This window comes from Oryzias latipes, chromosome 14 (genome assembly GCF_002234675.1).
Source record: "Oryzias latipes chromosome 14, ASM223467v1".
Classification (NCBI taxonomy): Eukaryota; Metazoa; Chordata; class Actinopteri; order Beloniformes; family Adrianichthyidae; genus Oryzias; species Oryzias latipes.
In genome coordinates this window covers 4,547,649-4,571,187 of record NC_019872.2, presented here as the reverse complement: position 1 = coordinate 4,571,187, position 23,539 = coordinate 4,547,649, and the positions used below count along the sequence as shown (strand labels likewise).

Below are 23,539 nucleotides of genomic sequence, written 5' to 3'. Positions count from 1 at the left end.
AATCAAACTGAAAACAAAAGGGTTATTTAATGGGAAAATTGAACATAAAAAGTGTGAAAAATGTTTAAATCATGTGAGGAAAAAGAAATGAAATGTGTAAAATGAGATGAGTTACAGGTTTCCCAGACATTTTTTGGTCAGGACTTTTTGAGCCAAGTTACCTTGAAGTCTCTCATTCACTTAGATGTTAGAGAATAAAACTGATTTCTAATCTTAGCAACATTATTTGTTTAGTTTAGGGAACATCCTGTGCAATAATACATTAAAACCACAGTACCTCACTCAGAGAACCTGTTTTTGAATTGTATTTCTCAATTTTAATTTTCAACAGATACACAGCTCGGTTTAAACGCTTTCTTTGACATTCTGTGTCTGCGTGCACAAGCATATTTTAGCTCATTGACTGCTCATCTGTAACTAAGATCCTGCTATTCTGATGCAATTTTATTTGTAAGTCTTTTTTTTAGACCAGATTACTAAAATGTTTGAATTACAATCAATAAGCTACTGAATTTCTTTACTTGATCTGCAATTATTACTGGTTTAATGTGATCATGTGTTCTAACAATAATCAATGATTATTACATAGTGGTTACTGTTACTGTTTACTGAAATCATGAATGAATGTTTTCTAAAGATAATCAATCATTACTAGCCACTGGATTTTTTTTACCTGAAAGGAATTTATCGGATCAGAACCGGATTACAAAAACTGTAAAACTATAAAATGAATGAACTCAGTAGGGGTGGGATTACATAAACTCGCTTCTTCCCACTCCTTTTCATTCAATAAATTAAGTTCTACTTAATTTTATCGAATGATCACTGTATTTAATCAAGCAAATGTGATTTAAGTGACTTTTGATCACTTTAATAAGTTTGATAAATATGAATCAACTTTTTATTGCTTTTAATACAATGCTTGAAATCAATCAATCAATCAATCAATCAATCAATCAATCAAATCAAAAACCTCTCATATTTTTGCTATTTAAGACTTGTTTTTTCATACATTTAGCACACATTTTTAATGTGCTTTTATGCCTTTCGATATTTAAGTAAAAGAATGAGGAATAAATTAATTAATTTTAAAAAAAGCACAACTTACAAATACATTAAACATAAGCTAAATTGTTCTGGCTTATCTATGGTTGCTTTTAACCCAACCTCTGAAGTCACAGCATAATTTAACAGACTGCTAATTACAAAATATTTTTTGATCAGGAGTCTGTGCACTGCACTGCTGGAGACTTCTTGTTTTGGGGTTTATAATTACCATTAACAATGTAACAAAAATTCACATAATTGCAAAACCTGAGTTTTGTAACCGTTACCTGTTACTCAAACTAATCCAGTCAAACTGCTCTTAAAACCACGAAGCTATAAAGTTTTTTCTAAATATTGATGATTTGCTTTCATTTCCACTCTTTTCCTAAGAAATTATGATCTCTTTTTATCTTTTTTGTAAACACCTTTTCTCTTCCATGCTTAAAATTCTCCCTTAATTTTGAAATTCCCTATTTTCCCACTGATCTTCCTCTTTCTCATCCCCCCTTTATTTCCCCACTCCCCTTTTCTCGTTCCCTCCCCACATCCCCATCTCCTTTTAGCTCTCATTTAATTAGGAGGAATTGCTGAGTGGCGCTGACAGTGCAGCCTATGTTCTCCATACAATTCCTCTCTTGATTTGAGTTTAAGAAAGCAAAAAAAAAAAAAAAAAAATCACAGGAGACGATGGACTTCAAGAACAGGATGGGAGGGATGTGCATATATTTTGGTACGGTTAATTCAGAATAACTCAGTAAAATCTTTGACTTACACCTAATATATTTTTTGTAATAATATCTATTTCACCCATCTGGTGTTTTTGGTTGTGTGTTATCTTGCATATTTCTGTTTTATTTGTCTTATGGACTACAAAGGTGCCATAATATCTATCTATTGTAGACATTATAAAACAAGCTTAACCTTTTGAGACAGCATCAAACATTCAACATCATTTGGATTGTAGGAAAAACAATTGTAACAAATGTATTCTATTTTTCCTTTTATTTCTCCATTAGCTTGTCTTAAATTATTAGGTCCATCTCCAAGTCTCCCTTTTTTTTCTGCACTCCAATACAAAACAACTTACAAATAAATAGTTTGATAACATCTCAGATCTAAAAGCAGCTTCATACAGCCTGCTTGGTTCTTACTGGAGGTAATACAAGCTGACTTCCTCCACACGTCAGAGCACTGCTGGGTTTGTGAACCACAAGTACATCAGATTAGGGTTTATTTTCAGTGGGTACAATGAGTATTTATATAATCAGGGGAAAAAAGATTTATATTCATATAAGGAGCTTCAATTCACAAAATAGACTACTGTTAAAGTAGCATGGGTGGAAAAAGAATGCATTACTGCTAAGTATATAAAACATAATCTACTTTCAGTCAGTATGTCATGTGCAATTTACTTAGCAGTTAGATTTCAACAACTTACATAATCATATCTACATCTCATAATACAGAAAAATGTCCCAATATGGTGAATTTCATAATTTTGATGTGTCCAGAATTTTTACAATGCAGAATGCAAAGGGTACAGAGATTTTCTAAATTCACTATTAATATGTTCCACTGCAACTTACAAAAGCCTATAGACTCACGGCACATGCAGCACATCATGTGCTGAAGCTATACATCCCATGATTTCTGACCACAAAGGAACATCACCTTGTGTGACCGTGAACAAAACATCTGCAAGTTGCAGATATGTCTCAGCAATTCTGCTTTCTTATCAGCTCTAGTACTCATGCACTGCTGTCTTTCAGTTGACGATGTACAGCACACTGAGCGCATTCTTTAGCCAAATACTTATAAATGTATGCTACGATATGCGCTGTAATTACAGTTTGCTAGGGAACAAACAAAGCGTCCGGTTTATCACAACAAGTTATAGAAAATAACCACATGTCCAAGTAGGAATCATCAGCTACCAGAGCTTAATTAACAGATATTTCAGTATATTTTGTTTTTTGTCCTGAAAAACATTTTCTGTATTTTTTGGAGTAGCTTATAAGTTGCAATTTCATGCATAGTTTAGCCGGGGGTGTGCAACTTTCATGTGATTTTTCTTTTAAATAAATAGCAGCAGACACTAGGGGGCAGTGTAGGTGTGTGTATCAGTATTTACTACTGACAACACTGCAGAACAAGAACCGACGCTCAGTTGTTCCAAAGCGTCACAGAGGATAGAGAATTTAATGAATTTAGTTATTAGAAGTTTAGTTGACCTCGTTAAATAAAATCATTAGTAAAAGGAATGGTTACAACCAACTAGATTCCCCCTTTGTTAAGCTATACGGTAAGCATCTATGGTAGTGAAGCGGGCTTAGATTCAGTCTGCAACTATTATGGTTTGCCTTTCAAGAGGAAACCTTGTTCCGGTTCCCATATTTTGTTAAATAAATGTTCCCCAAAAGTAAAACTTAAACTTACAAAAATATGGTTCCTGTGTTCTTCATACAACTACTGATTAAAAGTTATAAATTGACACTTCAAGTACAACTGAGAAGCCAATTGGTGCACAAACTCCCACTCTAGACATTAAAAGCAATGAGCGATTCAAGATTTTTAAACACTTTGTGAATCAGCAAGACTATGTTTTTTTTACAGGAGTTAAAGGGATTTTCCTAATTAGACTGACACAATATATTAGAGCATATTTCTACTCTAAAGGGTGTCATTTGAATTTCAGCATTCAACAGGGATCCATTTAACTTATGTGCCAAAGAAACAGTTTTGCCACGACGTTCCACAATCCTATAAATGATTGAAGAATGGAGAGGCAAATGCAATCTAAACATTCGTTTCTAATTTGTTGAAGCAAAAAGTAAATGAATAGGTTTAGCTTGGAAAAGAACTGAGCTTGGCAGAATGGAGTGCTTGTCAAGGTTGATCTGTTAAATGAGGAAAAAAGAAAATAGTTTTGCCGATTTCTTTCTTTGGAGCACAACTTTACAGGTGCAGGAGTTTAATAGTAAAAACAAGTAGTTCTCCTGGGGAATTGGGTGTGAAGTTACTGCAAAGATATAGAGCATAAAGATGTTATCAATACAGAAAAACCATGAAAACTCAGGAGGGATCATCAACAATGCTTTACTTTTATGCTTTGAGTTATAGCATTTTTATGGGGGGGGGGGGGGGGGGGGTACTGAGAAAGCAAGTTTATGGTAGAAATATTTAATTACATCAAACAAATGGAGGTAATTGCAATATATGGATCTTCTCAGGGAAATGGACAGAAAATTCAACAACAGCCCTTTGGAATCAGTGGGAATAATGTGTCTGAAGGTTTAGCTCACGTGTATTTATTTTAACCCTTTATCAATGGAGACGCCGCCAGCGACACTTAAATTACACGCTCTTTCATTTACCGCAAAGCTTTAAGCATTTAGGGAAGCACTGTGATTCTGACCCAGAGAAAAGAGCCTTTGCAAATCCCTCCTGCGCCAATATGCAACACTTCACTATGTTTTTTTTTTTTTTGCAAAGACGTTTTCTCCATAACAGAATCAGTTGATTTATGCGGATAGCTTAAACACATCACTCTTGTAAAATGTTGCATGTCAGGGCGAGGATGGTTTTCTCCACTTCAGAAACAGTTGGAATTTTGTCAACTGCATAAACAGTTGAAGAGTTACAGTATTCCAAAGAATGACAACACTGGAGCTCTGATGTCAAAGGGTTAACCAACGTGACTTTATCTCCTGCAACAAACAAACAACACCTAAATTAACATAGAAAATATAGATATTGTGCTTTTATGCAGTGCTTTCGAGATTATTGGGATTTTTAGGTTCAACATTATATTATTGCTTGATATTTTGTCCGCTTCATCTTTTTGTTCGATTCTCAAAATGTGTCCCAACCATTTGGTTTGACAATTGGAATTTTAAATGCTCAAATGTAATTAGTCAGGACCATAATTATTGGTTGGTCATTTTCCACGTCCATATCCAAATGGTGTATTTCCACTTCCAGGGAGCACCTGCGATTCCTGGCTGCTCATCTTCCTCACCAGGGAGACCGTTTTCCACAACACACATATGTAGACTTGCACACTCACACAAGTTACACAGTTGAACTGTAACAACACACATTCAGAGCACCAGATGTGACATTCAAACATAATGACCCTCATTTGGCGTTTCCTTCCTGCTGTCCAACACTTAACCTTGAGCGTCATCTGATCAATAGCTTGTTGTAGGTCCCAACCCACCTCTTCAAATGCTTGTCAAACATAAAATCAACTGACTAACTCCATCTAAAATAAGACAGACAGATCTGCGTGTACACAAATACCATGCCGTATCTACCCTCTGCCCATCTGGAAGGTAAACCATAACAACAGTTGCAGGACAGGAAGGTTCCCATTACAACCAGCTTGTGGTGGGTTGAATTACAGGTGAAGTTTAATAGACCTACCCCAGCTGATCATAAAGCCCGTCATGGCTAAAAGCCTTATTGGTAAACCTTGATAGATGTTATTGGAGTGTTGAAGTCACGCCTCAGGTATTTCACTGCTATTCCAAAGCCAAAAGCCGAGGAAGCAGGTGAAAAAAGTAGGAGAAGGTTGCCATGGCATCGAAACGTTGATGGTGATTTTACCCTAACATAGTAATGTTTTTGTGATTATTGGTCCTAATAAGGTGAAACCGCCTTTGAGTTTTTTCTGCTAAGCCTAAAGCTTGATGGCACTCACAGCAGTTCTGCTTAAGGGTTATAAATTGCAGTAAATCTGTACACTGGTTGGAGTGCAATTATCAGGTTCTCTTGGCTGGAGCCTTTTTATCCTGGCTGCAGTGGAGAAGATGTGGGGGTACCAGGTGGTGAACGGTAGCAAAAATCTGCAGTTATGCATGAGCTTCAGTTTTCATGACACTTTGGACTGAATCAGGCAAAGAGAGCAAAATGCCACTCAAATTTCTGGAAGAACATCACAGTTAAAAAAGCATTTACTGAAAAAGCTGCCACAATTCTTAAACACTTAGATGATGTTTACAGCTAATCATATGGTCTGTACCAAATGTTTGCTTTATGTGCAACAATAAAAACAAGCTTACGGAAGGCTGTGTAGAACTCGTGCAAACTGAGGTGTCCATCATTGTTGTAATCGTCATAATGCAGCAAGTCTTGCATGGTGCACTCCAAGAGACTGTCCCCCAGATGTTCCTTCATTGAGATCTGAAGACACCAAACAAGATCAAAGCAGTTAACTGTGAAGAAATTGAGCCTAAAAGTGAAACAGCTCAGCAGAAACTGAAGCCAGTGTGTTTGTGTCCATTATTTCCTTTGTTTTTAGTATTTGTATCCAAGCCATCTGCACTGTAACTGTGTAGTTTTGAAACAGACAGACTACTATCAGATACTAATTGTCTGTTTTTTAAAAGCTGTCTTGACTCAAATATAACAAATTCTCCCTTTAATATCCAAACAGGACTTGGGATATGCAGTTTAAAGCAACTGTAGATAAACTACTAAGTTTCAGGAATTACATTTTGTCCACAACTTTACTTTAAATACATTTGACATTTTCCAAATTAAGTGTTTATGAAGGTTCATTTCAAAATAAAATGTAAAATTCCCTTTTGACAGAAACATGTTTTCTGGATAGATTAAAAAAGAAATGATAAATTATTATTAATTATATTTTCTTTATTCAGTGTTTGTTTGCTTTTCATATTTAGTCAATTTAGTAAAAACAAAAGGATAAAAAAAAAACTTTGTTCTGAAATCAGCATAAAATGCTTAAGCTCCTTTGTCTCTAAATTCTGGATTCCCAGAATCAGACAGAACAGAACAGCAGCACTTCTTTTGTGATCAATGTAATGCAGATGCTCATTACACAGGATAAACTGCTTCTTAAATGCTCAAAAAAAATCATCTGAAGCACCAACCGTAGAACTTTTTTTTAAGTAAATCAATCAAACTAAAATAAACATAGATTTAATAATAATCATAATTTGACTTCTCTGCGCTTTTCCAGACGCTAAAAGTTCTTCCAGGGTGTCCATTATTCATTCATACTTGCTGATAGTAACTACTGATGCTCCCTCAGCTGTCCTGGGGCAGACTGACAGAGGCGTGGCTGCCAGTTCACGCCTACAGCCCCTCTGACCATCACCGGGACATTCATACACATTCAACCACCAGTGGAGCCACACTGGAGGCAAGGAGGGTGAAGTGTCTTGCCCAAGGACACAACGACAGTTGACTGGGGGGAGCTGGGGGTCGAGCTGCCTATCCTTCGATCATTGGACGACCTGCTCAACTGCCTGAGCCACTGCCGCCCATAACACTACACATTAGATTGACCTCTTGATCTGAATCTGGTCTTTTGTCAGTTCCCAGAGACAAAAGCAAACATGGAGAAGCTGCATTGAGCTTCTATACTCCACATATCTGAAACAGACTTCCAGAAAGCCTTAGATAACCAAGATCCACCGCTTCTCAACCGCATTTGATCAGTTTTTATTCAAAGATTGACATCTGCACTGTTACTATAAGCTTATTTTTAATGTATAACTTTCTTTACATTTTTTTAATCATCACTACCTTAATGTTTATTTTAAATGTTTTTTTAGTGTTTTATGTAAAGCTCTTTGAACTGTCTTTGTGCCGTACAACTAAACTGGCCCTACTTAAATCAACTTTCACTTATTCACAGCAAACCTCACTCCAAAGTAAAAATGGGTTCTACTTCCTTCATTTTTAAAATTGTACAACTTTTTTTGACAACTTTCCCCGCATTTTGCATGAATGGGGGGAGCAATGAAGGCACTTAGTACTTTAAAAAGTACAACAATAAATTTCCAATAATACAATATTTCAGTTTTTGCCATTGTTTAAATTACATATAGTAGAGGAGACGTAAAAACTCATCAGCAAAAAAAAAAACACGTCATTTTGAAGGTTTTGGAGGGTAGGTCTGCTTTCCAATTAACTCTTGATAATCAACTAAGATTCAATTAAGAGTTTAAGAACAAAAACACAGACTTCAGGCTGTGTGTCTGTGTTAAATGTATAATTTTGTGACTTCAGGGTAAATCTGGCTCCATCATACTGTGAAAAATCAAATTTGAAGCCTGTTTATGCTACAAAAATAAACCACAAATTGCTTTCATCCTTTTACCACAATCACTGCAGACCTCCGGTCAAAATGGGAATAACATTTGGGTTCAACATTTTGTGGTATTGTCAAAAGGTTAATTTATCTGCCAACATTTTATAAAACTGGATGGAATGGTTTAAAGAGCATTAAAAAACTAATAAAACCAAATAAATAAATACTGCAAAGGAACCTGTTTAATTCTTTATCTTGGTCATAATCTACACATCTATCACTTTTGTTTGTTGCTCTCATGTGGAAACTCAAATACCTTTAGAAATAAAGCAACAGTTACTAGAAATTTTAAATAATATTTTGCAATAGACACAAAGTGTCCCAGTAACTTGTTACTGCAAGTTTTAGTTCATTTCATTTTATTCAATATTTTAAAAACATATTATGTTGGTTTTGACCTGGTTTTTGAGTACTGCATTTAAAGATTTAACAAAGCTGGCGTGTCACTGAGACATCTGAAGATGAACCATTTTCCATTCTGAAGGAATTCATAAATACAGTTTCACACAGATTATGCTTTTTAGGATCAAAGAGGAATTCTAGTCATCCATCCAGACTGGCTTCACTTTGGGATCTGTCTATTGTCAGAGATAATCTTTCAGGGTAAAGACTTGTACTTAGGGTTTAAAAAATGTTTTATTCAAATGCCCAAAGGCATAACAGTCTGGAGTCACAGTGAACATATGGATGCAGTCAACTCCAGAAAGCAGCATCAAAGAGAAAAAAAAAGTGATATCTTTTAATCTGTCCTGACATAGGATCATTTGAAATAAAAAAAGAGCTCTGTATTTATTCTTTCATGTTTCTTTTGTATATTCTTACTTATAGAGTGGTAAAAGTCGCTTACAAACTAATTGTTGTGTTGGCCTTCACCCTAAATAATAGAAATAAAGAGGCTCTTGAAAGCTTAAACCATGCTCCTTTGAAGGCTTTTGAGATTTGAAGATGACCCAATTTCCAAGTATCTGGACATATTTATTCAATCAAGATATTTGTTTCTACTCATATCTTTTGCAGTTTAAGATTATCAAACAAGAAAAGCGATTTGTCCCCCTGCAGGGTCCTTAATTACTTATTCCTTTTTTGGCAAGTACCATAAGCCAAGTCAGTTCATTTTTGTTTGAAACATTTTTTATCATGAAAAAGTAAAGTTCTATAATATTTTCAAATATGTTGATTTTATTTGCATTTTCTTTTTCAGATAATGTTCTACACTATTTGGGTTTAATCAATTAGATAGGATATTTTTCTCCACAATTTGTGAAACTCATTAGTGGAAACTATAAATGAATTGTTCTCTTTAAGAGGGCTTGCATTGCAAGCCCACAGGATGAATGAGCCATCCGTAGAAATCTAACTTCCAGTTAGATTTAAAGAAATGTTATGTTTAAAAGATGTCTTTTCCTGAATCTTGAGATATTTTATCCTGTAAATCTTTCAGTGACATAACATTTAAACTTTTGCCGTCTTTTATTGTCGTTTTTTTATGTTGTAGTAATACTGCAAGCAACTTAGGCATTCATCCACTTAGAATGTGTGCATCTGTTTAGTTTGAGAGACACCTTTTCTAGTTCATCAGCGATGAGTCGGCCGTCCTGGTTCACGTCCAAGTATTTAAACATGGCGTCCACCAGCCCTCTCTTCTCCTCCATGTCCCTCTGTTGGTTCTGCTCTGCAGTCTTCAGTGCTTTTGGCTGCATGTCTAGTAGTGTGCTCTTCAGCTTGTTGTACTCCGACATGGTGCATGCACTTCCTGCAAGGGCACACAAATGAAGACATTTAATTAATATCTGCAAACCAAAAGCATAATCAAAAGGACACATGGACAAAGCATTTATGTGTACAACTTTTTTTTTCCTTCTTAGGATAACTGTTTTGTTTATTTTTCTACTATAATCTTCAGATGCTTATAGGAAAAGATTTAATTTACCAATTTATACACTTCAAAAACATAAGAAAACATGGTTATGTAAGCTGGAACAATAAATGATCTGAGAGTGCTGATGTTTATTCCACCTATGTATGCATTTCAACAATGCATTTTTTTCTTATTTCTGCTTTGATTTAGTTACACCTTTGCACTGCCCGATGGCAGCAAGACAGATGAGAGGGCAGGAGGGAAAAACGCAAGCAGGCATGTCAGAAACATAAAGCTTAGAGACCAAAAAAGGAGGAAAAAGATTCTTATGAATAATAAACCAGTTAACACCCATCCCATATCATTGCAGAGGATGAGACCCCCTTCTGAGACTACATGAGCTGGGATTTCTCTGCCACATGTGGTCCATCCTAACAACCATGAAAGCTAATAAATACAAAATTAGGGGACATGCTGCGCTTAAATAAAAATTGTGCACTAGCATCGCTTTTTGATCTTAAACCTGCTGAGTATTTTCAAAGCATATTTCTGAATACAACATCAATGCACAAAAACATTAAAGCAAAAACGTGATCTTTTTGACCCTTGAAATGGTTGATTAAAGATCCACATGCTTTTGTATAAAATTCACAAGTTGCAGCATTTTTATAAAGTTGGGACTCTTAACAGTTTTGTGGGGTTTTTTTCCACCAAATGATCCACCTGAGCTTCCTGCAGTGAGGTGGCCTGAGGGCAGACTCAGTGGAAGAAATATACCCCTTGAATTTCATTGTGAAGACATCATTTCCTCCACGCAGGAGGAGCTTGAGTGAAGGGAACAGAGGTCAGAGGATATCTGCTTAAAATATTAACTATTGGCCACTGATGACCAGCGGGAAATAGATGCATGGATGCAAAAAACTGTATTTACGAAGAGCTAACAAGTGCCTAAATTATAGAGTAGCCGAGTAAATTCACCTTCTTTTCTCTTCAGTCACTGCAAGACATGCTGACGCGACAAAAGAATGAGGATTTGCACCAACAGTAAATAGAAATCTTAAGGCCTGTTCACACCGGGACGAATTTCGCCGGCGATTTTCGCCGACGTTTTACGCCTCGTGACTAAACAAAGGGCACCAACGAGAGTGTGCACACCGACGCGAAAAAACGCCAGGCGTTAAAGCGTCAAAAAAAAAAAAAAAACGCCTCGGGTTCGTTTTTTTTTTTCGACGCGTCGCGTCGAAATCTACTCGACCAATGAGAATGGCGCTTTTGCTCACGTGTCTGGAGCTTCTGAAGTTACAGTAAAACACAACTTGGGGGCGCTCAAACACAAAACTGCCTTGCTGAGCACACATACCAGCGAAGAAGATAGACGCCAAGTAGCGTCTACACAGCCGCGAAGCAATAATGACGGACATTCTAAAACATCCCCGAACCAAGCACCAGTTGGAGCTACTGGTGCTTGAAATATTCATGTTTTCTTTGTATGATTCTGACAAGCGCGTAAATACTTGCTCTCTTCTTCTGAGTGAAAAGCGACTTTAAGAATCGTAAAGTTGCGCAGCGCCACCTTGTGTACAGGAGTATTTCTGTTTACATTAAGCGCCATCTAATGTCAGGGAATGAAATTGCATGTTCGCTCGGCTCATCGTCAGCGAAAATCGCCTGGGTGTGAACACAAAAAACGTGGCGAAAAACGCTGGCGAATAACGCCTGGCGAATATTCGTCCCGGTGTGTACGGGCCTTTACTCTCTACACCCTTCATACATAATCAATTTTATGATATTCCAAATTAAGTGCGACATGGAATTATTAAAGTGGATTTTCTCCCTTTGGCAAACTTTGTGAATCAGGAGCAGATTAGAAATACATTTAGAAAAAAACTAAAGTATATTTCTGACCTAGAAAATAAACTGACCACCTTTTTCTTTTCTGTTTTTATAAAACAGGATTTTATAAAATAATCAAAGACTTAAAGTCCATGATATGTGTTTAGCATCGACTGAATATGAGAACTGGACTGAGTGACCCCTTCCCCCCTTGTGTTACAAACAGGAAGTAACCGAAAAAAACAAAATCCCATAAACTTCTGTAGGGAAATATGGATGCCTATGGATCCTCCAAGATCATGTTGTTCCAAAACAAGAATCTTCTTTCTCTTTCGGCTTTTCCCATCAGGGGTCGCCACAGCGAATCATCCTTTTCCACCTCACTCTATCATGAACATCTTCTACCCTAACATTAGCCAACTTCATGTCCTCTGTTAAGACATCCATGTATCTCCTCTTTGGCCGTCCTCTTGCCCTCCTGCCAGGCAGCTCCATCTCCAACATCCTTCTACCAATATATCCACTATCCCTCCTCTGAACATGTCCAAACCATCTCAGTCTGGCTTCTCTGACTTTGTCCCTAACACAGGCAACATGAGCCGTCCCTCTGATGTACTCGTTCCTTATCCTGTCTAACCTGGTCACTCCTAAAGAGAACCTCAACATCTTCATCTCCGCTACCTCCATCTCAGCCTCTTGTCTCTGTCTCACTGCTACCGTCTCTAACCCATAGAGCAGAGCTGGTCTCACCACTGTCTTGTACACCTTTCCTTTGAGTCTTGCTGACACTCTTCTGTCACACAACACTCCTGACACTTTCCTCCACCCGCTCCAACCTGCCTGCACTCGCCTCTTCACCTCTTTTCCACACTCCCCATCACACTGAACTGTTGACCCCAAGTACTTAAACTCCTGCACCTTCTTCACCTCAGCCCCCTGTAACCTAACGCTTCTACCTTGATCCCTCTCGTTCAGACACATGTATTCTGTCTTACTATGACTGACCTTCATGCCTCTTCTTTCCAGAGCAAACCTCCACCTCTCTAGCTGTTCCTCCACCTGCTCTCTACTCTCACTGCAAATTACAATGTCATCTGCAAACATCATTGTCCAGGGAGATTCCTGTCTTACCTCGTCTGTCAGCCTGTCCATCAGCATAGCAAACAAAAAAGGACTCAAAGCTGATCCTTGGTGTAGTCCCACCTCCACCTTGAACTCCTCTGTCTGACCTACAGCACATCTCACCACCGTCATACTTCTCTCATACATGTCCTGAACTACTCTGACATACTTCTCTGCCACTCCAGACAATCTCATACAGTACCACAGCTCCTCCCTCGGCACCCTGTCATACGCCTTCTCTAAATCTACGAACACACAATGCAGCTCCTTCTGACCATCTCTGTACTTTTCCATCAACATTCTCAAAGCAAAAATGGCATCAGTGGTGCTCTTACGGGGCATGAAACCATACTGCTGCTCACAAATCTCCACCTTCTTCCTAAGCCTGGCTTCCACTACTCTTTCCCACAGCTTCATTGTGTGGCTCATCAACTTTATTCCTCTATAGTTGCTGCAGTTCTGCGTGTCACCCTTGTTCTTAAAGATCGGAACCAGAACGCTTCTCCTCCATTCCTCGGGCATCTTCTCACTCTCTAAAATCCTATTGAACAACCTCGTTAGAAATTCCACTGCTGTCTCTCCTAAGCACTTCCATACCTCCACAGGTACGTCATCAGGACCAACGGCCTTTCCGCTCTTCATCCTTTTCAGAGCCTTCCTAACCTCATCCTTTCCAATCTCTGCTACTTCCTGCTCCACAACAACCACATCTTCCTCCCTTCTTTCCCTGTCATTTTCCACGTTCATCAGCTCCTCAAAATACTCCTTCCATCTTTTCTGTACACTCTCCTGGGTTGTTAGCACCTTTCCATCTCTGTCCTTTATCACTCTTACCTGTTGCACGTCCTTCCCATCTCTGTCTCTCTGTCTGGCTAGTCTGTACAAGTCCTTCTCTCCTTCCTTTGTGTCTAACCTGTCATATAGCTCATCATAAGCTTTCTGTTTGGCCTTTGCCACCTCTCTCTTCACTCTACGCTGCGCTTCCTTGTACTCCTGTCTACCTTCCTCAGTCCTTTCTACATCCCACTTCTTTTTAGCCAACCTCTTCCTCTGGACGCATTCCTGTACTTCCTCATTCCACCACCAAGTCTCTTTACCGTCTTTCCTCTTTCCAGATGACACACCAAGCACCTTCCTACCTGTTTCCCTGATAATCTCTGCTGTAGTTTCCCAGTCATCTGGAAGTTCATCCTGACCACCCAGGACCTGTCTCAACTTCTGCCTAAATTCCTCACAAGTTTCTTCATTCTGTAGCTTCCACCACTTGGTCTTCTTTTCTGTTTTCCCTCTCTTCTTCTTCCTGACCTCCAGAGTCATCTTACACACCACCATGCGGTGCTGTCTGGCTACACTCTCTCCTACTACCACTTTGCAGTCATTAACCTCTCTCAAATGACCTCGTCTGCATAGGATGTAGTCCACCTGAGTACTCCTACCTCCACTTCTGTATGTCACTCTATGTTCCTCTCTCTTCTGGAAGTAAGTGTTGACTACAGCCATTTCCATCCTCTTCGCAAAGTCCACCACCATCTGTCCTTCCAGATTCCTTTCCTTCACACCAAACCTGCCCATCACCTCCTCATCACCTCTGTTGCCCTCACCAACATGCCCATTAAAGTCTGCTCCAATAACAACTCTCTCTCCTCTGGGAAAACTCTCTATGACCTCATCCAACTCACTCCAGAATCTCTCCTTCACTTCTAACTCACAGCCAACCTGTGGCGCATACCCACTGACTACATTCACCATCACCCCTTCAATTTCTAACTTTAGGCTCATCATCCTGTCTGAGACTCTTTTCACCTCTAGAACACTGTTTACAAACTCCCCCTTCAGAATCACTCCTACCCCGTTTCTCTTCCTATCAACACCATGATAGAACAGTTTGTATCCTCCTCCAATACTACGTGCCTTGCTGCCCTTCCACCTTGTCTCCTGCACACACAGTACATCTACCTTCCTTCTCTCCATCATGTCTGCCAGCTCTCTGCCTTTCCCTGTCATTGTGCCAACGTTAAGAGTCCCTATTCTCAAACCTATGTTCCTGCCTTTTCCCTTCTCTCTCTGGCCACGGACCCTTCTGCCTCCCCTCTTTCTTCGACCAACAGTAGTCAAATTTCCACCGACACCCTGTAGGTTAACAGCATCGGTGGCGGTCGTTGTTAACCCGGGCCTCGACCGATCCGGTATGTCTAAAGTGGTGTGGATGATTCGCATAGTTATTTTGGCAATTTTTACGCCGGATGCCCTTCCTGACGCAACCCTCTCTATTTATCCGGGCTTGGGACCGGCACAGAGGCAACTGGCTTGCAACCCCTGTGGCTAGATTTTGTTCCAAAACAAGAATGGCTTATTCTATAACATGGGAGTATTATAAAAGGATCTTCTCTGATTTAAAGTTTATGGGACATTTCTGGAAAGACTTGAAACATGTCTCAGTAAAAGCTTTTTAAACCTAAGACAATTGAAGCAATCGGCTCATAACAAGTGGACCAAATCACCTGTGGACAGGTGCAGAAATGTCATTGACAGTTACAGAAATTGTTTGCAAAGATTGCTTTCAAAAGCTGTGCAAGAAGGTGGTAAGACTTAATTTCCACCTTCTTTTCTTTCGTTTGCCTTTTGTAAAAATTCAGCTAGACAGCAGTTCCTAAGCCATGTTGGATTTTCACTGGTTGATTTCAGAAATTATTACTTAATTTGATAGTGTCAAGTTATTTTAGACACCCGTTGGGTTTATTTTTTCACTAACAAAGGCATGAGAATGATTCTCTTCACGTGTATGTTTACTGAAGTTCAGTGCTGTCCAATCCATTAGACCTTTATAAAAAATAAAAAAAACAGCTTTTTAAGAAACCTCATTTTATTGGACCATCAATCCTGTGATGAATTGCCCACAGAATTAAGTGATGCTGCATATAAACTATGAGACTAGAACTTGTGTTTTCAAGGAGCCTCTAGTCTTGTAATCAAAAACATACATCAAAATGATTTGCTTGATGGTGGAGGTCACTTCAGCATACTGTGAGTTACAAAAAAGAAAGCAATCACTCCTGTACATTCTGGTTACCAACCTGCCATTTCTGAGATGACTACATGAAATGTGACAGGCACTCAGTCACGCATGAAAACAAGCCTAAATGAAACACTTTTTTAATTTTTTTTTATCACTGCCGACCCTTTTAATCGCTAAACAACCTTTTCTCCACAAGCAGACATTTGAGACTAAAACTCAGTTCAGAGTTTTTCTGTGAGGACCAAGAAGTATGAGACCTAAGATCATCACCTGACTGTCATGACTTTCCTTCTCTGAAACTGAGATAAGTTCATCGCCATGGTGAGTTTGTTTTCATTTACTCACAAACAAGAAAACAAATGTGTTTTTCTTAAGATCCTCATTCATTCCAACAGTTTCTTTGAAGTGAATATCAAGAACCTTTACAAGAAATTCCAAAATCTGTTTAATATCTGATGGATTAACAAATGCTTAATAACCGACAAGTTGCTCAGAGCAACAAAAAAATGATTGTTGTAAAGCTTCATCCTCAGAAACAATATTCCCACCTTTGCTGCATGAAGCAGCTGCAGCTGTGCCAAAGAAATATCTCCCCTTACTTCAGCGCATTCACCCCTGACTCTCTTTTATTGTTCTGAAGGGACGAGCACTCTCCTTATTGCCCGTTTGAAATGTTGGCTGCCTAAGCTTTTGATACGAAGCTGTTGGCACCTTGGACATCCAATGTCCCAACTACACAACTGTTAACTGCAGAAAGGTTCAGAAATAGAGAAATTAAAAGGTTTAAGTATTTTCAGTCACATTAGTCACAGAGGGAACGCTGGTTAAACTTTGAAGCCCACTGTAAGCCGATTTATATAACTGCCATTAAGCTTTGTAAATGGTCTGGATTTGATTGCAGTTTTTATAAATTTATGCAATCAAAAAATATTTAGCTCCTACAAAAACACGAAAATCAAGATATATGCCGTCTTTAAGGTTCACATAAAGGAAATAGAGAAAAAGGAAATGTGAATAAGTTCATAGGTTGCAGGTCCTTATAGTACAGTAAAAATAATGTTTTTCCAAGCACTATGTTCTCATGGCAATTCAAATAAATAAGCACAAGTGAGGAAATGCCTTCAACTCCATATCATATTTACAGCTCCCTGCAGGACCTCCTCCAGGCAGAAACTGTCAGAACCACATGAAACCAAAACCTTAAAATGAGCTTTTTTTTCTGCAGTAACCAGTTGTGTAGTTACAAGTGCTGAAGTGTAGCAAAAAGATTAATGCTCAAAATGATTACTTCCCTACCTTCATTTTTCCAGCCAAGCACTCTGAAATATCTCAGGTTCCAGTGTGGCACTGCATCAGTTTACAAAAGCTGACAGTAGTTTTAATGTCAGAGCAGGATTGGTGCCAGAAAATATGGTTTAAGTGTGGAAGTTTCTGAGGAAAGGAGAAACAAAATTGCTCTAATCTGTCTGCCTGTGTGCAAGCGAGATGAAAACACATCATCTGCCAAGGCCTGTGCCGTGTTTCCAGCTTTAATGAAAGTGATCAGGATCGCACCATAATGTAACGCTTCATCTTTCCTTTAGCTCTACACGTTTGAGAGCTTGGTAGTTCCTGTGTATCTTTTTGCAAACAAATAGACAAACTAAGACAGCAATTCCCTATCTATGCCAAGAAAGGGCAAAAAAACAAAAAACAAATACCACACGTTTAACCCCTCCTCCTGCCCCAAGTCTTTCACTTAAATGATATATTCTTTAGAATTTTTTGCTTTACACAAATCTACTATAATCTATGTTATTTTCCTTTATTTTATGTAAAGATCTGCTTTTTACAATTTTAACATTTTGCCAGCATAAGACATGGAACCACATGCCTTTTTTTAATAAGGTATGAAAATTGAAATATTAAGCATGACTGAAACTCATGCAGACCTAGTTTGACACAGAATCATCTGCCAAAATCACAGCAGTGTGACCTTCAAGGGAAACTGTCAAGAGATTCTTGACTAGAATTTTTACAAATCATTTCCAGGAAATACAAATGGCCCACTGTGGATATACGTCAACACAAGACATATGGTTATGAGGTGAGAAAGCCAAAAAGAAATCCTGTAAAAATTGAGAAAAATCCCAGGAAAAATTTCCTTTGATGATGAAACCTACCTACAATGCCCCACAGCATGTAAAACTCTTCAGTGTTAAATGTATGTCTGCCTGACCTCCTCTGGCAGAAATGATGGGATTATTTACTGCCTTGGTGTCTGTGTGCAGCTAAGATGCAACAGCGATGGACCTGCCTCCCAGATAATTATGGAAAGGATGGACACACTTTGCTCCTGAGGGCAGTGCGGTCTGAGAGAGTGGAGCCAATCACAGAGGGGGACACCAGTCTCACTAGAGTCTCACACGGCATAATGGCAGCTGTTTAAATCGGCTTAAAAGTTTATCCAGCATTGCCTCTGTGACTAATGTGACTGAAAATACTTAAACCTTTCAATTTCTCTATTTCAGAACTCATCATGTTCCATTCACTTTTTCATTAAAGACCCACTGCGACACAAACTGTGTTTAACAATGTTTAGCATTTTTCCGATGATGGAGGACATATTGAAAAAAAAAAAAGAAAATTATGTTCAAAATTGCATTTCTGATTATTTCTTTGTTTAAATTGTTGTGAATCAGGAGCAGATTAAAAACGCATTAAAAAAAAGTACATTTGTAACCTAGAAAAAACACAGTGTGGGCCACAAGCTCCCTGCGACATGGAGAGGAAGGGAGGGCAGGGTTTGCTCCACACCTACAGTCCTGCTGACAACACAGAGGTGAATTTATAAAGAACTCCTGCCGCTCTCTAGAAACTATGTCCTAGAAAAAAAACACAAGTTTTTTTGAAATTTTGCTAAAAATGGCATTATCAAAATTAAATTACCATTGGGATCGGGTTTAACAGAGCTCACAAAGATGACTGAGGATGGTCTTTAAAAAGACAAAATTACAAATATAAGTACATTTAACTATGGACATGTGAAAAATAATATTCATTTAAATATTTCATTTAAATGTATTCAATAAAGACAGTCTAGCACCAAGGCCTCCACTTCCAATAAATTGTTCGGGATCAATGATGGATTAAACCCAAATAAATACTAATGAAAAAAAAACAAAAAAAAACACACTCCAACTTACAAAGTTTCTTTATTATTATTGTTTTAGGGGTAAAATTAAGATTGGCAATTGGTGGTTAAAAGAAAGTGTGTTTTTAAAACCTTACTTGGTGGGAAATTAAAACTGGCCTTTAGTGGAAATGCTTTAAACACAGCAGAACCACTGGTCCCATAATAATTATAGCTGCAGCTCCAAACATGGCTGTGCCCATCCCACAATTCCATTTATGATCAAAAGCAATTCGCTGAATATTTATATGTATTTGTCAAATGTACTTGTGGACTGAATTTTGGAGAGAATCACATGACGTTTAGTTTCCCCAAAGTCATTTAAAAAATTGGTCCAAAATCGACTTCACACATTAGAATTAGCACAAAGATAAAACAACCATTCTATCAACATTGGAAGTCCAAAAGCATAGAATGAATGACAGCCATTTCATTCAGGTGTTATAGAGTTCTTTCAAAACTTGGTAAAATGGTTACCATCTTGGTAACATGATCCATAATCTGGAAAAAGTTTGTTTATTTAATAAGCCTCAAGTTCTCTTATTAGATAACGTGGAATATGAATAAATTCAAAAGGTAAAAAGGTCTTTAGGTGTACAAAGCAGGAATTGAGTGAAGTGATGTTTCAGCGGCTTTATTCTCAACTGAGTAGAAGCACATGATATGAAAAAGTCTTTAAAGTGCTATAAATTGATGGAAAAAAGAGGTTTTAATAAATGGCATCGCCCAGTTTTTTTAACCTATAAGTAAAGTTAGAGATCCATGTGAGCTATGACAGAAAGTTCAGTGGACTTGATCCTCAGATTATATCTCAGAAAAAAGAAGTAGCTCCACTTGGGGCAAGATGTTCATGAATAACCAAGATCCTATTATATCATGCAGGAGCATCATTGCATGCTGAGCTGCAGGAGGAGTGCAGCGTAGTGATGTGGATTTGTAGTGAGCTGTTGTCAAGAGCAACACTCACATGAAAGGAGGAGTAAGAGGACAGGCTGCCAGGTTATGAAGATGTCACTGACATGCCATTGGATGAGTCAGCTCTTCGGATCAGCTGAGACCTGTCACTGCAGGTCAGTGAGTGACGGATCAGTTCTTGTTTTGTCCCCTGCATTCATATCCTATATGAAGCTGCAATTTGGTAGTGTGACCAATGCTCCTGTATCACTCAAGGGCACAGAGATGAATTATAGTTCAGACTGACTCCCACAGCACTCCGCTGACATGCAGCTACAATGATTTAAAACATTTCCTGAGCCAGCTGCCAGTTTTTTACCCATACATTCAGTTGCAATCAGCGTCCCAGAAGCCTTATCAGAGCGCGTGCAAGTTGGTGCCAACTAAATAAGAAATCCTCTGCAACACCAAAGTATTTGTTACTGTGATTTTTTTTTCTATTAAGGCAAAAGTAGTACAGTATCCTTCACAACCTGCCTGCTGTTCTATTCACCAGCCTATCTTCCAAAACTGCATTTTGAAATTGAACATGAGGTCTAAACATATCAACCCAATCTCAATCTCTCGCCCCTTTCCTCACTGAATCAGATGATGCCATTTGCTGTCACAGAGAAATCCAATGGGAAATAGGATTTTTATGGATGTGCACAGTTTAGCTTATCAGTTCCAATGGCTTCTTAAATTATAAAATCTATATAAATAAAGAAAGTGTCCAGTCCTTGTCTTTTTTTGGTAAAATCCTCTCCAATCATTGCAAAAAAACTCATTTAAAGAACACCTTGTCCTGTAAATGAACACACTCTTGTGTTTTTCACACTTAAAAGATGACTTTGTTTAAAAAAATCTACACATTTAGCTGAAGGAAAAATGGGTGAACCGGTTGGTACATTGCTCTCTGCTTTGTTGCTGCTGAGGCTGGTCCTGTATTGATTCTTTAGTAATGATGAGAAAACTGTTGCACTGGCCCAAGTTACTGAAGAACAGCCCCTTCAGCCTTCTACTGTTTACAATTTGTGTTTTATCTTTTCTTAAACTGCTTTGAACTCATAAATACAATGTCATCCCCTAACAGTTGTATCATTGAATGGCAACAATGGCATGCAAAACAGCTGAGTTTGCACATTGCAGGAGAAAACTTAACGTGCTAAATGTTGGCCATTGGATAGGGTTTTATTTATACTTCTTTTCTGCTCACAACGATGAAAATGGGGTTTTTAGTGTTTTCAACATGTTCTTGTGGAATTTGTCTGATGATGGAGGACAGGTATTTAAAAAATAAAAAATAAAAAAATCAGGCTCAAAACTGCATTACTGAGTATTTCTTTATTTAAATCGTTGTGAATCAGGAGCAGATGAAAAAAAGTTAACTTAACTTTAAAAGATAATGTAAACAACAACAACCGACATCCCCCTGAACGAAGCTAAAGTCCAACGATACCGAGACTAAAACTAGTTCATCTGAAGCAGATGAGGCTAAGACATAAAGTAAGCCATCTAGCATACACACACTCTCCAGTGAATGAGGAGACTTTGCCTAATAAATGAGTTTCTACTCTGGAGATTAGAAACTGGATGTCCACAAGGCCTGGTTTAGCATATTCTTAGGAAGGATAAAACATGAGCTGAAAGTAAAATAAAGGCATCTTTGCTTTAAAAAAAACCACAACAACCATCATAGAAATCAACATGTAGTGTGTGTTTCTGCCAAAGTCAGAACAGAACAAAACTCACTTTAAAAAGATAGTTATTTTGACACAAATTTAGATTTTATTTAAATATAATGAATTTAAGTTATAGCTTATGCTGACTGTGATAGATTTCTAAACTACTTATATATTTTAAAGTAAAAATGAGGTAAAAGATCATTTCAGCACATCGTCTTCTCCGTTTTCTCTGGCTGGCAGTTTCACTTTTTTGTATATTAGAGCACATCAGTGCTGCAAAGTGCTGAGACCTGAGTAAAAAAGTAAAAAGCAATACGAGGATGAAATATGCCAGAACAGCTTTTCTCTTTAGTAAAGAAATGTTTATGTTCTTTATTTTCAGTGACGCACTTGGTTGGAGGAATGCCTTAAGACATTCTTTTGCTTCTTTTTGAGAATTCAACAGGTCAGAACTTCACCCGTTCTTCCACAACTATTGAAAGAGTAGAGCGTGGAAGTCCCTTGACAGCAGATTCAATGTTTTTATTCATCTGTGTGAACCCAGCAGCATCAGTTCCTAACTAGAACGCCTGCAATGCTGTGCTGGCACTTAAGAGCAGCTCCATTCTGTGGCCTATCAGGCTGAATATTTTGCATAAGAAAAAAAAAAAACATATATATATATATATATATATATATATACATATATATATATATATATATATATATATATATATATATATATTAGATTAGATTAGATTAGATTAGATTATATCCACTTAGAATTTAATGTTGAAGAAAAAAAAAACAACCAAAGGTACATCACTGGAAAAATATATATATATTTTTTTATTTTATTTTAATCCCACAAAGTAACATCTAAGCCAAAAGTAATTTATCAATCCTCTGCGCTTTCAGCAAAAGAAATGTCATCATTAAGGAACATCTTGATGTGAGGGGGAAAGAAGTTTTGTTTCATTGTTGTCAAAAATAAGGCAAGAATGAATTGAATTTTAACACAACAGACTTACATCTAGGCAAGTATCTTTTCTTTAAGGCGAAGAAAAACATGATGAGATCATGACTGGCTGTTCCACCGTTTTAAGGCATGGCAATGATTTTATTGTTGGTTGGTTGAGGACAGTTGAGTTTATTCAGAGGTCAAACTTTATGAACACACTATGTGTTGTAGTAACTGTGATAATACAGTTAATTTCTTGCAGTCTCACTATTTTATTTTTTTTATGTATCATTTTGAACACAGAAGTAATTAAAAAATGATTACCAAAGGAAAAACCTTTGCATAGTTATTTCTGAGTTTACCATCTTTGCTTCTTGTGTTGACCCCCATCTTTTCTCTAAAAGGAATGTAACTGGGTCACACATTTATGCTACAAGTGGTCAAAAACACAAAAGGGAAACTAGGAGATATTGAGTTTTCAGTTCACCATAAACCATGAAATGGTCTGAGATTTGGAGTTTATACAACAAACAAAAATAACAATATTGTGTGGAGAACAAAAAAAGTAAAGTAAACATCATTCAGGTTAGTTAAGAAGCATGTGTCCCATTTTAAATGTGTCTGCAAGATCTGCGTAAAAATTGGGGACATTTAATCTTCTTGGAAAATTTCTTCAGCCAAATCCCTTTTTGACTGGCCTGTTAATGGATTCATCTTGCATGCCAGTGTGATTCCTTACAGGTCAAGTGTGAAAAAGAAAATGAAAGAAAATTTATATGTGGACATTTTCCGGGAAACAGAATTTAAAAA

General features: G+C 37.7%; 1 protein-coding gene across 1 annotated transcript in view; it reads right to left on the bottom strand.

Annotated features, from left to right (window-relative positions):
• fstl4 (follistatin like 4) overlaps positions 1-23,539 on the bottom strand; it is a 192,377-nt gene that overhangs the window by 63,692 nt on the left and 105,146 nt on the right. Inside the window, exons 5-6 of the mRNA XM_011483178.3 lie at positions 9,733-9,923; positions 6,111-6,231 (exon numbers count right to left, since the gene is read on the bottom strand). Coding sequence (XP_011481480.1) covers positions 6,111-6,231; positions 9,733-9,923 — 312 coding nt within the window. The remainder of the gene's footprint in view (positions 1-6,110; positions 6,232-9,732; positions 9,924-23,539) is intronic.